Below are 14948 nucleotides of genomic sequence, written 5' to 3'. Positions count from 1 at the left end.
TTAAATTAGTCCTATTTTTTAAATGTTTTCTCTTGTTATCCAGTGACTTATTATTCCTGTATTTTCAATCAAGTTTTTATTTTTTTTATTTTTATTATATAAAATCTTTAGTTTTAGTTTAGTTTTGATAAGTTTCGGATTTTCATTATTATAATATGGAAGTTATTTGTTAGGGTCAAGAAGTTCAATAGGTCTTACAATACAAACCTTGTGTAATGTAGACGCCCGAGTCTCAATAAACATATAAACCTCTTGCTTGTGTTTTTAGTTAGTTTTGTAAGCACACGATATTTTTGCAGTTAGTTTTATTATCTGTTTTTTTTTCAGTTAACTAAAATGTTTTACAAACCTAGTTTTAGTTTTTAGTTACAAAACCTCTGACACAGACTTATAGTAAGAATCAATGATTAACAATGCAGGAATGAAACACTGAAACAGGGTTTGCTTGCTCTAATCATTCCTGCTGTACAGGCAAATAAAGATCCCCTCCTAATGAGCTCATTCCCTGTAAAAATACAGTTAATCTGAAGCTCATTTGCGGTTTCAGCTGTCCAAATTACTCAAATGAAGTGGATATCTTTGTATTTCCCAGATGAGCTGCAGTGGATGTACAGGAACAGAAAGAGGAAATTTTGCTGTATTTAAATACCTCGGTCTCATCATGCCTGTTTGTGGTAATAACACAATTAGATTTAGGAATATGAATCTTGTCATACTGACACAGCACTCCTTTACAGTACAGCAGATTATTGTTTATGTGGTGCATATTCCTCCAAATCCATAAAATGACAGAGGGTCTGGGGTTCTGGTTGGTAGTCCTGCCCTGGGTCTTATAGCTGTTCACTGTCAGCACGGCTTCATGAGGTTTACTGCATAACCGAAATAGCTATCTGATCTCTTCCAGGATGCTATTACACAGGCAGTGCAGTAAAAGCTTGGCAAACAGTTGAGGTGTTTGTACTCCACGTTTCTTAATAACGGTCATATTCTCACACAAACACACACATATAAACACATTCATTTAAACAAGAAACCATGTGACAGCCGGCTTTATTACCCAGTCCTGCAGGTTGAGAACAGAACAACACAACCCCCTCAAGGCCAAAGCCTCTTCACACTCATCTCAAAACACAGTAAATACATACATGCACCATTAATAAACCAGCTTTCTAGCTTTTGGTCCATTTCAAACAGACGTGTTGACCTACAAAATCAATGGTTTCCATAAACATTTAAACTCTGATGGCAGAGCAACACATGAAACATATTCATTCTCAATAAAGGCTGCTGCTCGTCCTGTGGCTTCTGAAAGGAGTGCAGTCAGTTTAAACACGTTCTTGTTTTGATTAATGACTTAGTGTCAGGCTGGCTTTAACTTTGTTTTGCTTTCACCCAGAGATATTGCAGCATTAGATGCCTCCAAGTGTACCCATTGTAGAGACTATAATGCAGTGTGCTTGCTCAGCTCTTGCTAGAAAAGGAAAGCGATTTATGGCTTCATCAAAAGCTTTAAAAAAGCATCAAAAGCACATCAGAGACTGTGTCTTCAATATGGTCTCAGATTTAACCGCTCTACTGAAGCATTGCATGGCATGCACAAGAAAACATCCACGTCATAAACAAGCCTTATCAAGACTTCTACAAAATGTTGTTTTAAGAAAATAAAGTGTTTTTTTCCCCCCCAGGTATAGAAGAGTGGGTTCATCCCGTTGGATCAGAGCAGCTCTACACAGTAGGCTGCAGTAGCTCCTGTAGCTGACACAAGGTGTCCTTCAGGGTGAGAGATAATGTCTCTGCGTGTGTCTCCTCGCAGCAGTTGAAGGCCGTGATGGAGAAGTGGACGTGGTCTGCCTGCGGGTTGTAGCAAATGGCGTAACCGTCAGGAACGAGCGGCCCGAAACACATCACGCTGTCTGTGTTCGCAGGCACCTGAAAGAACGAGAGAGGATAACATGATATAATGCACCATTATAGATATAATGTAAATGTTAAGACTGGGTGACTGAAAACAAATCTTGAATATTTTTTGTTTTTACTTCAAATCATTAATTTGGACACCGATATTTATACAGCTGAAACAATTAGTCAATTATTTGATAAGACAGGCAACAAATTTAGAACAAAGACTTCAAAATACCAGAGAATATTAGAGACAAAACAAGCGTTTTAAGTCACTTGGGAATAAATGTAAAAAAAACCCCAACATTTTAACCATTCAAATCTGTAAGGACAAAAACCTTCTCAAATTGTGAACCAAAATCCTTTAAAATTAAATCCTATTAAAGCAGACCTATTTGGTTATCCTTGACATAAAAACTTGTGACAACTCCTGTCCTTTATTCAATGCACTGTATTTAAATTATACGATAAATTACAGAATACAGTGTGGAAAGTGTTGACTTTGATCAAGCAGGATGAATCCAGAGTGAATCACCAGATTAAGAACAACTACTATACACAGCAGCTAGTTACATTGTAAAAGGGGTAAAAACACAAAATGTAACTTGTAAAAGTGGGAAATTACAACCGGCCATAAAAACCACATGAGCTTCTGATGTCAAGAGCAAAATCAGCCGTTTACTGTAGGATGTGGCGGAGCAAATAAGTCTGAAGGTCATCATTAAAAAAACTGAAGATAAGCAGTTTGACTGCTGGAAACTCCCAAAATACACCGACAGTAAATGCATCACATTAAGAAACATCACATGCACCAGAACAACTGGAAACCTGCTGATGAAATTCCCTCTTACATATTCACATTATCATAAAAAAAATAAAAAAAATTCCCACTTCCTGTTGTGCTACAGGACTGTCAGCACCTACTGTAAATTAAATCTCAAACCAACAAAGACATAAACTTAAAAGTAATGTCATGAAAGATTTGGTATTTGTGTGATTTGGTGCCCCCAGTTTCAGAGTGCAAAAACACTATAGATTACATTACTTATGATCAAAAACCAGCCAGTCGACAAATTTTCTGACCAAAACTTCCTCTTCCCGGCGGACCAAAGACGCTGTTCTACCGGTGTAAATACCAATGTACTACACTAGTACGGCTAAGCTGAGTTGCTAACAGCAGCTACATTTAGCGGCAGTTTACCTTACTGTCCATCAGGAAACTCTGTAAATCACAGAGGGTTGAGGCAGAGCAGCCAGAGGACATCAGAGGGAAAACCAGAAAACATTTTCTCCATAAAATAAGATCCAGTTTCACCCAAAACAGTAACAGAACAGGAGAAGAACAGGCACCACTCACCCTATTACAACTCAGCAACAAATTGATTTTGAAGCTGTTCTTTTAAGGTAGTAAAGTTGCATAATGTTGCTTAAACCCTATAAATACACACCTGCCCCGTTCTGAGTTTCCAGTGCGTTGCCAGGCCGTAGGCTGTATCCATGAAGATTTTGGGAATGCTCAGTCCTTCCTCGATGGCCTGCAGCTTGAGGCCCAGCAGGTGGCGTTCAATGCCGTGTCCCTTCAGTGCCTGAAAAGAGCAGGGAAAAAAAACTATAAGATAAGTGTTTATCAGTCAATAGCAGATGACAAAAGCTGTTGAAAGTTTACTTGTTATTTACCTGATCAGTCAGAGCTGCATAAGCATCAACAGCTTCTCTGAACAGTTGTACCTTTGCTTCCCGCTGCATCAAAAAATAAAAGAAAAAAACACTATGATTACAAGCTAAACCACATTTATCCTCTCTGATACATCACCTGACACCAAACAAGTTCAAATGAATCCACAGTGGAACAATTCACAGGCGTTTCTCACCGATACAGATGGATCATCAAAGGCAAGGATGAACTTGAGTGTCTGATTTGTGGGTGAGCGGATATATTCTGTCCTTCCTCCTCGAAACATCCTCTGAGAGACGATATCACAGGTAGGACAGACCTCATTGTGAACCCTAAAAAACAACATAACTTCAGTGTTTAATCATGTAGGTTGATGACTGATGTACGTTCCAGTATAAACCACAAACAATACAGAAACAAACGATTAAGATAAGGCATTTGTGGTATTAATGTTGATCTGAGTTAAGAGACAAAAACTGAAAAACATCCTGTGACCTGAATATTTGATGACGTCACTGACCTGTAGTAGGCGAGCTGCAGGGCGACCTGGATGAAGGAGTTTGGACTCAGCTTGTGCTGCTTGGGAAGATCCTTGCCAAACCTCTTGAAGTTGAACACATTCACGTCGAGGTCGTTGATCAGTCTGCGGGCAATTTAAAACATAATTCTGTGTTCACAATAAAATCTCAAGAACTTCCGGTGTTTCACAGCAAATTAACTAATGTAACTAAAGCAGGGCTCCAGACTAACTTTTTGCATTGGTTGCACTGGTGCGCCTAACTTTTTTTGTTTTAGGTGCACCAGCACAAAATTTAGGTGCACCCAAATTTTTCATTGCATCACCTTTAATGCCATAAGGTCACCTTTTTATTGCTCTCCATAACTTTCATATAATGTGAATGATTTTTAAACAAGAATATGGTGTAGAGAAATGCTTGTCTTTATTTGAAGCACAATTATATATAAAAAGAAAAATAAAGTGTTTAAAGTGCTTCACTGAACTGAAATTGAAACTAAATTTCAAACTAAAACACTAAGCAAAATCAAACATTTCCAAATAAATGTTCGATATGAAACGTTGTTGACCCGCTCACAAATGCACCATTTCCGGCCATATTCTGACCGCACTGCTGACAGTACACGCAGTGCATTGCGTTACGTCCTTTGTTGTACCTCAGCCAGGGAAATTGTTTCAGCCAGTCCTGTCTGAAGGAATATATTTTGGCCGTTTTAATTTGGGTCTCGGAGCCGGGCTCTAACCCAGACTCAGTTGTCTCCTCCTCTTGTTCCGAGTCTGATGCTGTCGCCGAAGGACCAGGGCTCGGCAATTTTTAACCACACACAATTTAGCGCGGTGAACAGGACCACAGCCAAAAATGTATGTTTTCACCCGGGCAGCGTCAGGTGCACCAGTGCGACCTAGAAAAATTATTAGTTGCACTCTTAAAAATGTTGGTCGCACTCTGGAGCCCTGCTAAAGTGTTATATATTATGTGTAATGTAAACAGATGCTCATTCAAGGTATTTTGTGCGGAGGTAACATCTGTCCAGCTCAACAGTGCATGTAAGAAAAAGCTAATTCCTCCTTTAGATGTTGGCATCTGGATGATTTAAGAGCACTCTGAAATTACACAGTAGTGATATAAAGCCTTGTGTGACAAGCCCGGATCGCAATAACAACTTCTAAGTGATCATAAGAGTCAGGCGAGCTAATGACAGCTTTCTTTTCATCAAGGTTACATTCACACAGAGAGAGGATAAATTTGTTTATACTCGTGTGGTTTTCCCATGGGCTGTGTTTGTTACAGCATGGTTAGATTTTGAGGCAAAAGCAAACATCTAGCTTACACTGTGCAGCGAGGCCATTGTTCTCTTATCATTCTGCACAGACTCTACATTCACACTCAAACACTCCACCCTGTCACAAGAAGAAGTGAGAAGCTTACATGTCGAGGTTCTGCTTGGCGTGCTCTATGTCTCTCTTAATTTCTCGGCCTATGTTAAAGTAAAGCTTCTTGGGCATCGGCAGAGGGACCAGCGGGGCTCTCTTCGGGTCTGGTTTCTCACTGCAGTCAAGAAAACAGAATTACTCAAGAGAAAGGCAGATGTAAAGCAGAAATCCAGCCATTTCCAGCTTATATTCTATCATAATGATCCATTTTGGCTAAATCTGTTTATGCTTCTTCACTACAATCACTCTGCATTTGGTTGCCTGTTCTGTAATGAGACATTTAGCTGCAACTTGTCAGCGACCAGCAACCTTTTACAGAGATTCATGAGAAAAATGTCAGTCAATCTGTCTTCCAAATGAGTGTGGAAACTTAAAAACTAACAAAGTAAAAACTTTTAGTATCATTGAGCTTCAGTAATTAAAAAAAATACATGTTCTGGTGGATTGTGACAGTCTCAACAGGCTGTGGCAAGCAAGATAGGATCAAGGTTAAGAGTTTGATATAAGTTTAGAGCCAACAGACAAGTTAACACTACTTTAATGTCAGCTGTGTCTAAATTTAACTTCCCCTTGCTACTGGCTGATAAAAAAAGGATTACATGCCAGGAATTGCTTTTAACCAGTGAGAGATAAATTCTCGCCTTGCTCAATTTAAATGCTACAGGATGAGACTCAAATAAACACACTGAATTCAGTTGTGTGTTTCAAAGTGATACGAAAATATTAGGGGTGTAAGATATTTATCGAGGCCAATAAATAATCAGCCGCTAAAGGGAAATTTATATTATTATTTAGTATTTAGATAATTAAATTATAACTTTTAACTAGAGTGATAAATTATCAGTTAAGATAAGAATTAATATCAACTTTATTGATCCCACATTGGGGACATTAGCTTGTTACAGCAGCTCAAGATACAACATGCAGAAAAAAAATAAGAGTTATGTGTACAGTGTATACACGGTTTTATATACTGATATGGTTGATGGGAAATAACTGCACAGGATATTGATAATAATAATTTATTTATAATATTTATATTATAAATACACATTTATGCAAAATATACGTATTAATAGTATTTATTTTTTATTCTTTATTCTTGCAAAATGTTCAATAGGCTTTATGTTCTATGAAAGCCAAATAGTATATTTTTTAAAGGAACTTTACTAGAAAAAAAAAATCTTTTGAAGACTCAGAACTGTTGTTCGTTTTTGTTAACAATAGTGATGTTAGTTAGATTTAGTTATGGAATCCTCTATCTTTGCTCACTACATCTCAGCCTTTTTTTTTACCCTCAGGTGTACATAAACTACAGGTTATAAACTTCTTTTTAAGATACTAAAATGTCGTCATATCATATCGATATTGGCCATGAGAGGCAGGTAATTATCGGCTATTGTATCAGCTGAAAGAATTCCATTTCATGTATTCCTAGTTAATAAAGAAAATTGTTTAAATACAAAAGAAATACATTAAGCAACAATACACAAGGATATGATCATGTCTCCTCATTAACCCTTTATCTCACCAGTAATCTAGGATATGATGCAGCAGTGTTGCTATGGGCGGACCCTCCGCTGTGGCTTGTTCATACAGAAGACCCCAGGAGCCGTCCTCACCCACCACAAACTATCCAACACAGACAAGAGTTGGCAGTTAGCTGCTGGTCTAAACTAACCTTTCCTTGTCCTACGTGTATATTCCTGCTTCTCACCTGCAACGTTTTATCAAACCAGCGGTTCCCACTGTTGGAGAACGTCCCACCTCCGTGCAGAACCTGTGCGGCCTTACGGCTGGCATACCTGTCAATCAAAGTTGGAACATACAAAATCAACATACTATGAAAAAATTGTTTTTCCATTTTATACAACTTTATACTTCTACTTCACTACATTTCATTGAGAAACACTGTACTTTTTACTTCGCTACATTTGACACTTGTAGTAACTAGTTACTTTAACATAAAGTAACATATAAGATACTTAAATGATAGGATGCAACACTATACTAATAATCTACTCAGTAGTACACAAAGTATTAAAATGGTTCCCACGTTGACAACATTAAAATGCTCTTACATGTATTTGTTAGTGATAAAAACAGAATATTATATATTATATACACCTCTACTTTAATTGCAATTGCAATATAATGCAGTATATATATAGTAGTATAGTATTTAGACAATGGTATTTCAAGGAGTTTTTAACTGGTTGTGAAACGGTTTAATAAAGAAAACAAAATAAAGAAACACTACCACTTCTGTCCACAGGGGACGCCAGAATCAACAAAAAATCAAAGTTCCCTGTACAGTAGTTCTTCCACTAACTAACTCCACTACTGCCAGTGACTCCAAGAATGATTATGTCAATTATTCAAGACATTTAAACCTATGTAACATTCCTTAGATACAACATTTCAAATGGAGGAAGTGACAATTGTACACTGTTGCTTAAGAGCGAATGTCAACAGACAGCACAATGATATCTTAACACACACAAAGGATTACACAATGTATTTAGCAAAGACAGAAATACCTGAGTGTGGATAATGAGACAGAGGGGTGTGTGTGTGTGTGTGTGTGTGTGTGTGTGTGTGTGTGTGTGTGTGTGTGTGTGTGTGTGTGTGTGTGTGTGTGTGTGTGTGAGTGCATACTTCTCATCTGATATCCTCATGACTGGAGAATCCAGACACAAGGAGAAAAGTCCCGTCTCTATCAGCCGCACTGATTCCTTGTTTAATTTATCTGAGTCACACACAGAGACAAAATGGAAAGAAACAGAGTATTTAAAGATTAAATTTACTGTCATATCTTTGTGGTATCCAATAAAGATGCCCTGAAATTAAGAGGAAACCAACAGAACCCTGGAAGGTGGAACATAAACCCACCATCATTTTCCTACTATATTTTAACAGTATATAACCCATGCACCCATCTGACAGTGCTGTGTTGTACCTTTCAGCAGGCGGTTGTACGCCTGTCCCCAGGTGTGGCGGTGCTCGCTGGTCAGGATGCCCATCGGCTCTTTGTCCGTCTTCCAGGACTGAGACCGGATCCTTAGCAGCTGACTGTGGATCTGACTCTCCGTCATCCGAGAGCCGTCGCTGTTGTAAACCTCCAGCTGGAAGAACTAGAAGACAAACGGAGAAAAAGGAGGCCATATTTGTCACGTCTGTCCTCTACAGGTGATTTGATGAGAGATGTTAAGAGGGGTGAAGCTTTCTGTGTTGTTTGGGGCAACAGTGGGTGTCACCTGACCACAGCAGCCCCCACTCTATACAATGTTGTGCTTCAGACTGTCTTTGGGCGTGTTGTGTTTACAGTTAACGTATTTGTAGTGTTTAATTTAACCTCTGGAGCTTTTCTATTTCACAATCACCACCCACGCTGACATCTGCAGTGCTGCTGCTGCAAACACAAACTGAATACTAGACAGATTTGATCCGGTGACACTTTAAAAAATAAAAAACATTTTGGTTTATTATTAATTCTATTGAATAGTTAGAGCTTAGAAATCTTTACAGTATTTTGTTTGTGGTGCTAAACCAAAGTCTTTTAAGTTCCGATGTTGAATATCCAGGATGAATAAAAGGTAGCACCCACACAGATGTCAGCTAAACATGCTAACATTTCGGCCAAATGGACTTCGTCAGAGCATCTGATTTATGTCACGTCAGACATGACAAAGATGGCCTCCTCCTTCTCTCTGTGTGTGTGCTACCGTTTATGGCTCTGGGTGTTTAACAATGAAATTCTATTAAACAGTTTGTCAATCAATTGGCAACTATTTTGATTTGATAATTTTTTAAGTCAGTTTTCAAGCAAAAGTGCCACAAATTCACTGGTCCTGACTTCTCAAATGTGACTATTTACTGGTTTTCCTTATTCCAGTAACAACAACAGTATAATGAATATATGTTTATAAGCAATATTAAGACATAAATTTGGGCTTGGGAAGTTGTGTTTGTGGCATTTTTCACTCACCTTGGAAGGCAGCTGGACAGATCACAAAATCATGAGATCACGCATAAATCCATCCATCCAGACCTCAATCTATTCTTTTCTTTTTAAATTTACTGCAAATGTAACATCAGGAGCTCAACTGATACGACTAAGCAGTTGTCTCAAGTGGTTTTATCTGATATGAAGACAGGAGAAGGGCAATAAAGGTGGAGAGCACATCAGATTTGTTTTGACACCTCTCTCTGCCAAAATCTCTGATCTCACAGGATGATCTGCTGCCAAAATAGCTTCTTGTGCGGTCATGTAACTCTTGTTTACGCAATTGGTTTAGGCCTTAAGAAGCCAAATAAATAGGCAGCAAAGGTGTGACTGCACAAGACTCAACAAGATTGCAATGTTGTTTAACTCGCAAAGATGCTGAGTCAACAATGAGGGAGAACAAAGTAGGTGAAAGTAATCAGACAGCGTCATCTGTCGACTCGTCCCACCTGGTAGTTCCTGACGACGGTGATGTGTGTTGGCGTGCGTCGGGAGCGGCCGTGGTGGGCGATGTAGTCGTGTTTGGGACCCGGGATCCTGCAGGAGGAGAAGAGGAGCGGGTAGAGCTCCATGCACAGAGGCTTCCCTCGCATGTACTCAACCGGCAGCTGGCCGCTGACAGGGATGAAGACAAACAGACAGAAATCTATAAACCTGCATGTTGTTATTTTTATGTGAGAGATTGCTGAGTCAGTGGCCTGCTGTGACTGAATGAATGTAACTTATAATGACAAAGACATTGTATTTAATGTGGCCCAGTCATGTCATGGCAGATGCAGATCCAGTATATCAGATCGGTGCATCCTGTATAAAACTTTATTGTCTGCTGGAGGAATATCATTTTTATAAATAAAGAACAAACTGCACTAGATTTTCTTTAATCTCTTGTATTTTAACACTTTTTAAATTAAATAAAAGAAATCTGTACTTCTTATTACCCCGTAAAGCACAATGAAGTACCCTGGTGTATGAAATGTGCTATACAAATAAAGTTGTGTATTTCTGGGGGAAAGAGCATATATGACAGAGAGGTTTGAGTAGTTTGCTGTTGGCTCTGCACAGATACTGATACAGACAGTGTAGACAAACAGATTTAGACTCAGATTGACTTCATACAGCAGACAAACAGACTGCTGCCCAACGGGTTTAAGGTTACAGAACTAAAATAGAAACTAATGAACGTGACTGTAACACAGCAGATTAAAAAGGAGGATTAGTGCAGCTGCTGGACAAAGTTGACGACAGTTCATAACTGGCTCTGATGATTGTAGCAGATAATTATTAGCAGCTGGTCTAATTAGCTTGTAATGATATTATTTTATATCCTGAACTGTTTGTGCTTTCTAATACTGATTGAATTCATCCCCACAAAGTAGTAACACTAACAAGAGTTGTGAAGTAAAGTATGAAACCGAAATCCTTCCTAACCGTTGATAACTAATTATATTTACTTAAAGACTGTATTTAACTACAGTCTTTACATGTTTAAGTTGAGTATTTCAGAGTGAAATATTGAATATTAAGAAATCTCCCCCATACCAAGGGATTTTAGTCTGAAAGTAACTAAAGTCTATGCTAGTGTCGAGAAAAAAATAAGCCGATTTGAATTATTATTGTTATGAAATATTCTTACTGTGCTGCAAAATAAGGCTTTTAGGACTCAATTATAGACGTAAAAAGTATTTTTAAGATTTAGTTTTTAATAGTTAATATCAGCTCAACTAACTATAAACTGTTCCTTCTTTTAGTGAAATAAAGGATCGTCCAGCACTGCTTTTATAACATTTAACCTTCAAAACATCAAAAGGCGTCAACTGCTTTATTAATGTGTGCATTTCATTCATTCATTCAACTTACGTGTTGATTTTGGCCTTGAAGTCCAAAACTGCTGCAATCAGTTTGGATGCAAACCTGAGAGGAGAGAGTGGTTTTATTAGATAACACAGCTGATTACTTGCTCTGTTTTTAAACATGGAACAGGTGGAAATTCATCAACACAAACAATTCATATTCAGTATCATCTGCCAGAGGTGTCTCATAACTCTTTAACTCTTTATTACTCCTGGATAACAGAGCAGAAAACAAAACATCATCACAAAGTTAACTTAAAATAATCTCAGAAAAACATTTTAAGCTTGACAACAATTCATTTTCTGAATTTATGCAAATTATTTTGTCTAAACTTAAAGGTTGTAGAGTTTCCTCAGCTCACAGAGGAGCAGGGTCCTAGTGACAACAATGATTTACCAAATAAACAGGTGTGCGTGTGTGTCCAGTATCATGTTTAAAGTCAACATCCTGGCAGAGTCTCTTCAGTGGAAACATCACTGACACAAAATAAACACATTGATCACTGATGTTTGGCCATTGTTCTGTTAACTCTTTGATTGTTTTAACTTTTCTACTGCAGGATGAGGCTGTTTATCAGAGTGTGAAGGCTCTGTGAATACAGGTTGTGCTCAGATCTTCAATGTGCTCTTATGCTGTAAGTTGAGATCTTAATTAATAATCTAAACTTTACAGAAATTAATAAAATGTTGAGATGTACTATATATTTTTTTTAGGTTTTCTTGAATCAAGAGAGCCTTGCGACCCCATGTGAAGCTCTGGCGACCCCTAGTGGGGGTATTAAAATAGCTTTTCTGAGTTATAAGGGACGGTATTAAAGAAACTACTAGTGTCCACTAGTACACTGTGTTAGTGAGTGTGTGTGTGTGTGTGTGTGTGTGTGTGTGTGTGTGTGTGTGTGTGTGTGTGCTGACTCACACTAGCTGGCTCCTCCAGCCATTATAATCTCTCCTGGGCAGAGAGATGGCCGGGTTCGAGTGCACCGGCAGCGGCTGTCTGCTCTCCAGGTACGCCCACTGCACCCACCAGGGTGAGATCTACAGGGGAGAGGTGTGATGACAAATTTGATCAAATCCACAAACAAAAAAACTAAAGACATTTGCTGTATTTGTTGTTTTTCCACAGCTAGTTTTGGTTTTTAGTTAAGTGAACTGTAATAACCACAGAACGGAAGGACTGATGTCAGATTTATAAAACGAGGGAATAAAATGTAATGTTTTGTATTGTAAACATTTATTTTACTATAATAAGGAAGATGTGTTATTTATATATATGTTCAATGTTTCAGCCCCATGTATTTAGTTAGTAATTAGCAAAATATCTTGGAAACCTTTAAAACATTTCTATTATTTAAATGTGAATTTATTTATTGGGCAGATTCTGATTTTTGAGCACAGTTCTCGCAGTGTGCATTATTAAAATGACATGTTCAGTCTTTCTGAATTATGCATGTAGTTTTTGTTGAGAACTTTATTTTTTCTGATTCCTCTTTGCTTTGTCCAATACCTTAAGTGCACAACAACTTAACAGATATAGTAATACATCATTTTCAGTCATTTGGTGTCAGACTTTATCTTTCTACAGAGCAGATGTTCTGTTGTTGCTTTGGCCTGATAGATACATAACAGTGCTCTCATACCCACCAATAAGTGCTTTACACAAACCACAGCAGCTCTATCTGTGCTTTACAAACACACTCATATCCATCTCTAACACCTGTCCCATTTCCCACACAGACACAGCAGACACAGACCCAGTTCTTCGTGGTTCTGGCTCTCCTCTCCAGGCCCTCCTGCAGCTGTGCGCCGAGGCCGCCGGGCCTGCTGAACTCCTGCACCATCCTGCGGGTGTGGCTGAGCTCCTCGGGAGGCAACAGGGGCTCCAGGGCCCTCAGGTAGCCCTGCAGGGTCTGGGCCAGAGGGGGCACCGGCTGGGAGGGCACAGAGGAGGATAAACATTGCTCCTGCCTCAATGACACCTGGGAAGGAACAGTGAGACGTTTAAGGACTTTTGGAGAACTGAGTGAAATATGTTTGAACTGCACTACAAACTCCCTTTGTGGGGAAATCAAATTAAAACTTTTTAAAGTGTAATTATAGTGACGGTGCAGTAACTGCATGTCAGCACAGTGCAATGACTTCCATCAGAGTTTGACTAAATGCCAACAAAAGCAGGGCACGACTAGGGCGTATCAAAATAGGAAGTTTTGAAGATTTGTTGGGGAACTATGATCCGCTGTCTCTTATTCGTTTAACAGCTCTGTTGCTATAATAACCGCGCTGTGTGGAAGGGTATAGGCCAATATGTCAACAGTTAGTCTCTCTTTAGCGTTAAAGTTAACTCTAAAAACAGAAACACTCACCCGAGACAGCCATGCTCTGCAGGATCCTGCTTGGATTTTCCTCAAAATCATGATTCCTTAAATCAGAAATCCAACCCGTGTTGCATCTGTGTTACAAAAAAGTAGCTTTTGTTTTTATATTGTTGTTATCGGATAACTTTTGCACAATCCCCTCCACACAGTCAGACGGTCAAAATGAAGCCCAGCCCTCCTCCTACTTCTCCACGGTGGATGCGTAGGAGAGTCCTCATCGCTCGGTAGACCCTAGTTGGAAAACACTCGTGCATGTGGTAAAAAAAAAAAAAAAGTCAAATCCCTCCGTGTTTTCCTCCTTCAAACGGCGAGCATGCAAACATTCACGTACTGAACCGAGCTGGACTGACGCTACAAGCTTGCACACGTGTTGACGTAAAAATGTTTCCGTAAACAGCTACGTGACTGGAAAAACTCAACGTGTAATACCGCGTCTGTCCGCGGAGTGTCGCTGTTACACCTCGAGATGGCGCTGTTTAAAGTTTCGTGTAAAAAAACAATATCAACAACAATAAAACAGATATACAAACACACCAGAGGGAGCTAGATGATAAAAGAAAAGAAGAATTTAATAAAAACCTTGTCGAGCTTAAAGGTGTTTTATGTTGTTGTAAACAGTATTTCAATTAAGTAAAAGTATTAATACCACACTGTAAAAATACTCTTGCATTGAAATACATAGGGAAAACTATGTAAGCATGATCAGAAAAGAGTATCTGAAGTATTAAAAGTAAATCTACTCAATGCAGTGACTGTTATACTATTATAGATTATTATTACTTTATTATTACTCATGCATTAAAGTAAAAGCAGGATTTAACTGTTATAGTTGGTTGAGGTGGAGCTAATAGTAGTTTTACTATTGTATTGTATAGGACTGCAACTTATTATCATTTTCATTATGGATTATTTTATCCATTGATTGATTGATTGATTGGTTTGAAAAAAAAACATGAGAAATTGTGAGGAACCACTGTCACAATTACCCAGAACCCAGTGACATCTTCAAGATACTTGTTTTGTCTGTTACAAACCTCCATTAAAATGTTTTTGCATCACTTTTTTTTTCATATTCATTAATTTTCTGTTCAATCAATTAATCGACTAATCATTTCAGCTGTAAATATTTATATGTTTTGTGTGCAAAAACTCGAATTCATTTTTAAAGTAACTTGTAACTAAAGTAAAAGTACAA

General features: G+C 38.4%; 1 protein-coding gene across 2 annotated transcripts; it reads right to left on the bottom strand.

The window, feature by feature from the left end:
* Positions 1-1033: 1033 nt before the first annotated feature.
* On the bottom strand, positions 1034-14140 carry cratb (carnitine O-acetyltransferase b). Of its 2 annotated transcripts, XM_051391602.1 has the most exons (16): positions 13939-14140; positions 13742-13827; positions 13133-13357; positions 12298-12416; positions 11389-11442; positions 9981-10146; positions 8485-8659; positions 8184-8274; positions 7243-7330; positions 7057-7157; positions 5521-5640; positions 4095-4217; positions 3771-3906; positions 3577-3639; positions 3348-3485; positions 1034-1929 (listed from the first exon to the last, which is right to left on the bottom strand). In XM_051391602.1, exons 2-16 carry the CDS (start codon positions 13790-13792, stop codon positions 1726-1728), a joined length of 1854 nt encoding a protein of 617 aa, XP_051247562.1. In that variant the 5' UTR covers positions 13793-13827; positions 13939-14140; the 3' UTR covers positions 1034-1725. The 2 variants fall into 2 exon arrangements, with proteins under 2 accessions (XP_051247562.1, XP_051247561.1); XM_051391601.1 differs by having other exon boundaries at positions 13742-14140.
* Positions 14141-14948: the final 808 nt, after the last annotated feature.

This window comes from Dicentrarchus labrax, unplaced genomic scaffold, assembly GCF_905237075.1.
Source record: "Dicentrarchus labrax unplaced genomic scaffold, dlabrax2021, whole genome shotgun sequence".
In the NCBI taxonomy this organism is placed as follows: Eukaryota; Metazoa; Chordata; class Actinopteri; family Moronidae; genus Dicentrarchus; species Dicentrarchus labrax.
Note: the sequence above shows the minus strand (reverse complement) of the source record. Positions and strands in the feature narration are given on the sequence as shown.

What these genes read in the sequence shown, in the direction of transcription:
- cratb (XM_051391601.1), bottom strand. Translation starts at nt 13,792, where the DNA reads ATGATTTTGAGGAAAATCCAAGCAGGATCCTGCAGAGCATGGCTGTCT. An exon ending in GCAGAGCATGGCTGTCTCGG is followed by an intron (nt 13,358 to 13,741) that starts GTGAGTGTTTCT and finishes GTTCCTTCCCAG; the next exon opens with GTGTCATTGAGGCAGGAGCA. An exon ending in GGCTGGAGGAGCCAGCTAGT is followed by an intron (nt 11,443 to 12,297) that starts GTGAGTCAGCAC and finishes CTCTCCTCTCAG; the next exon opens with GTTTGCATCCAAACTGATTG.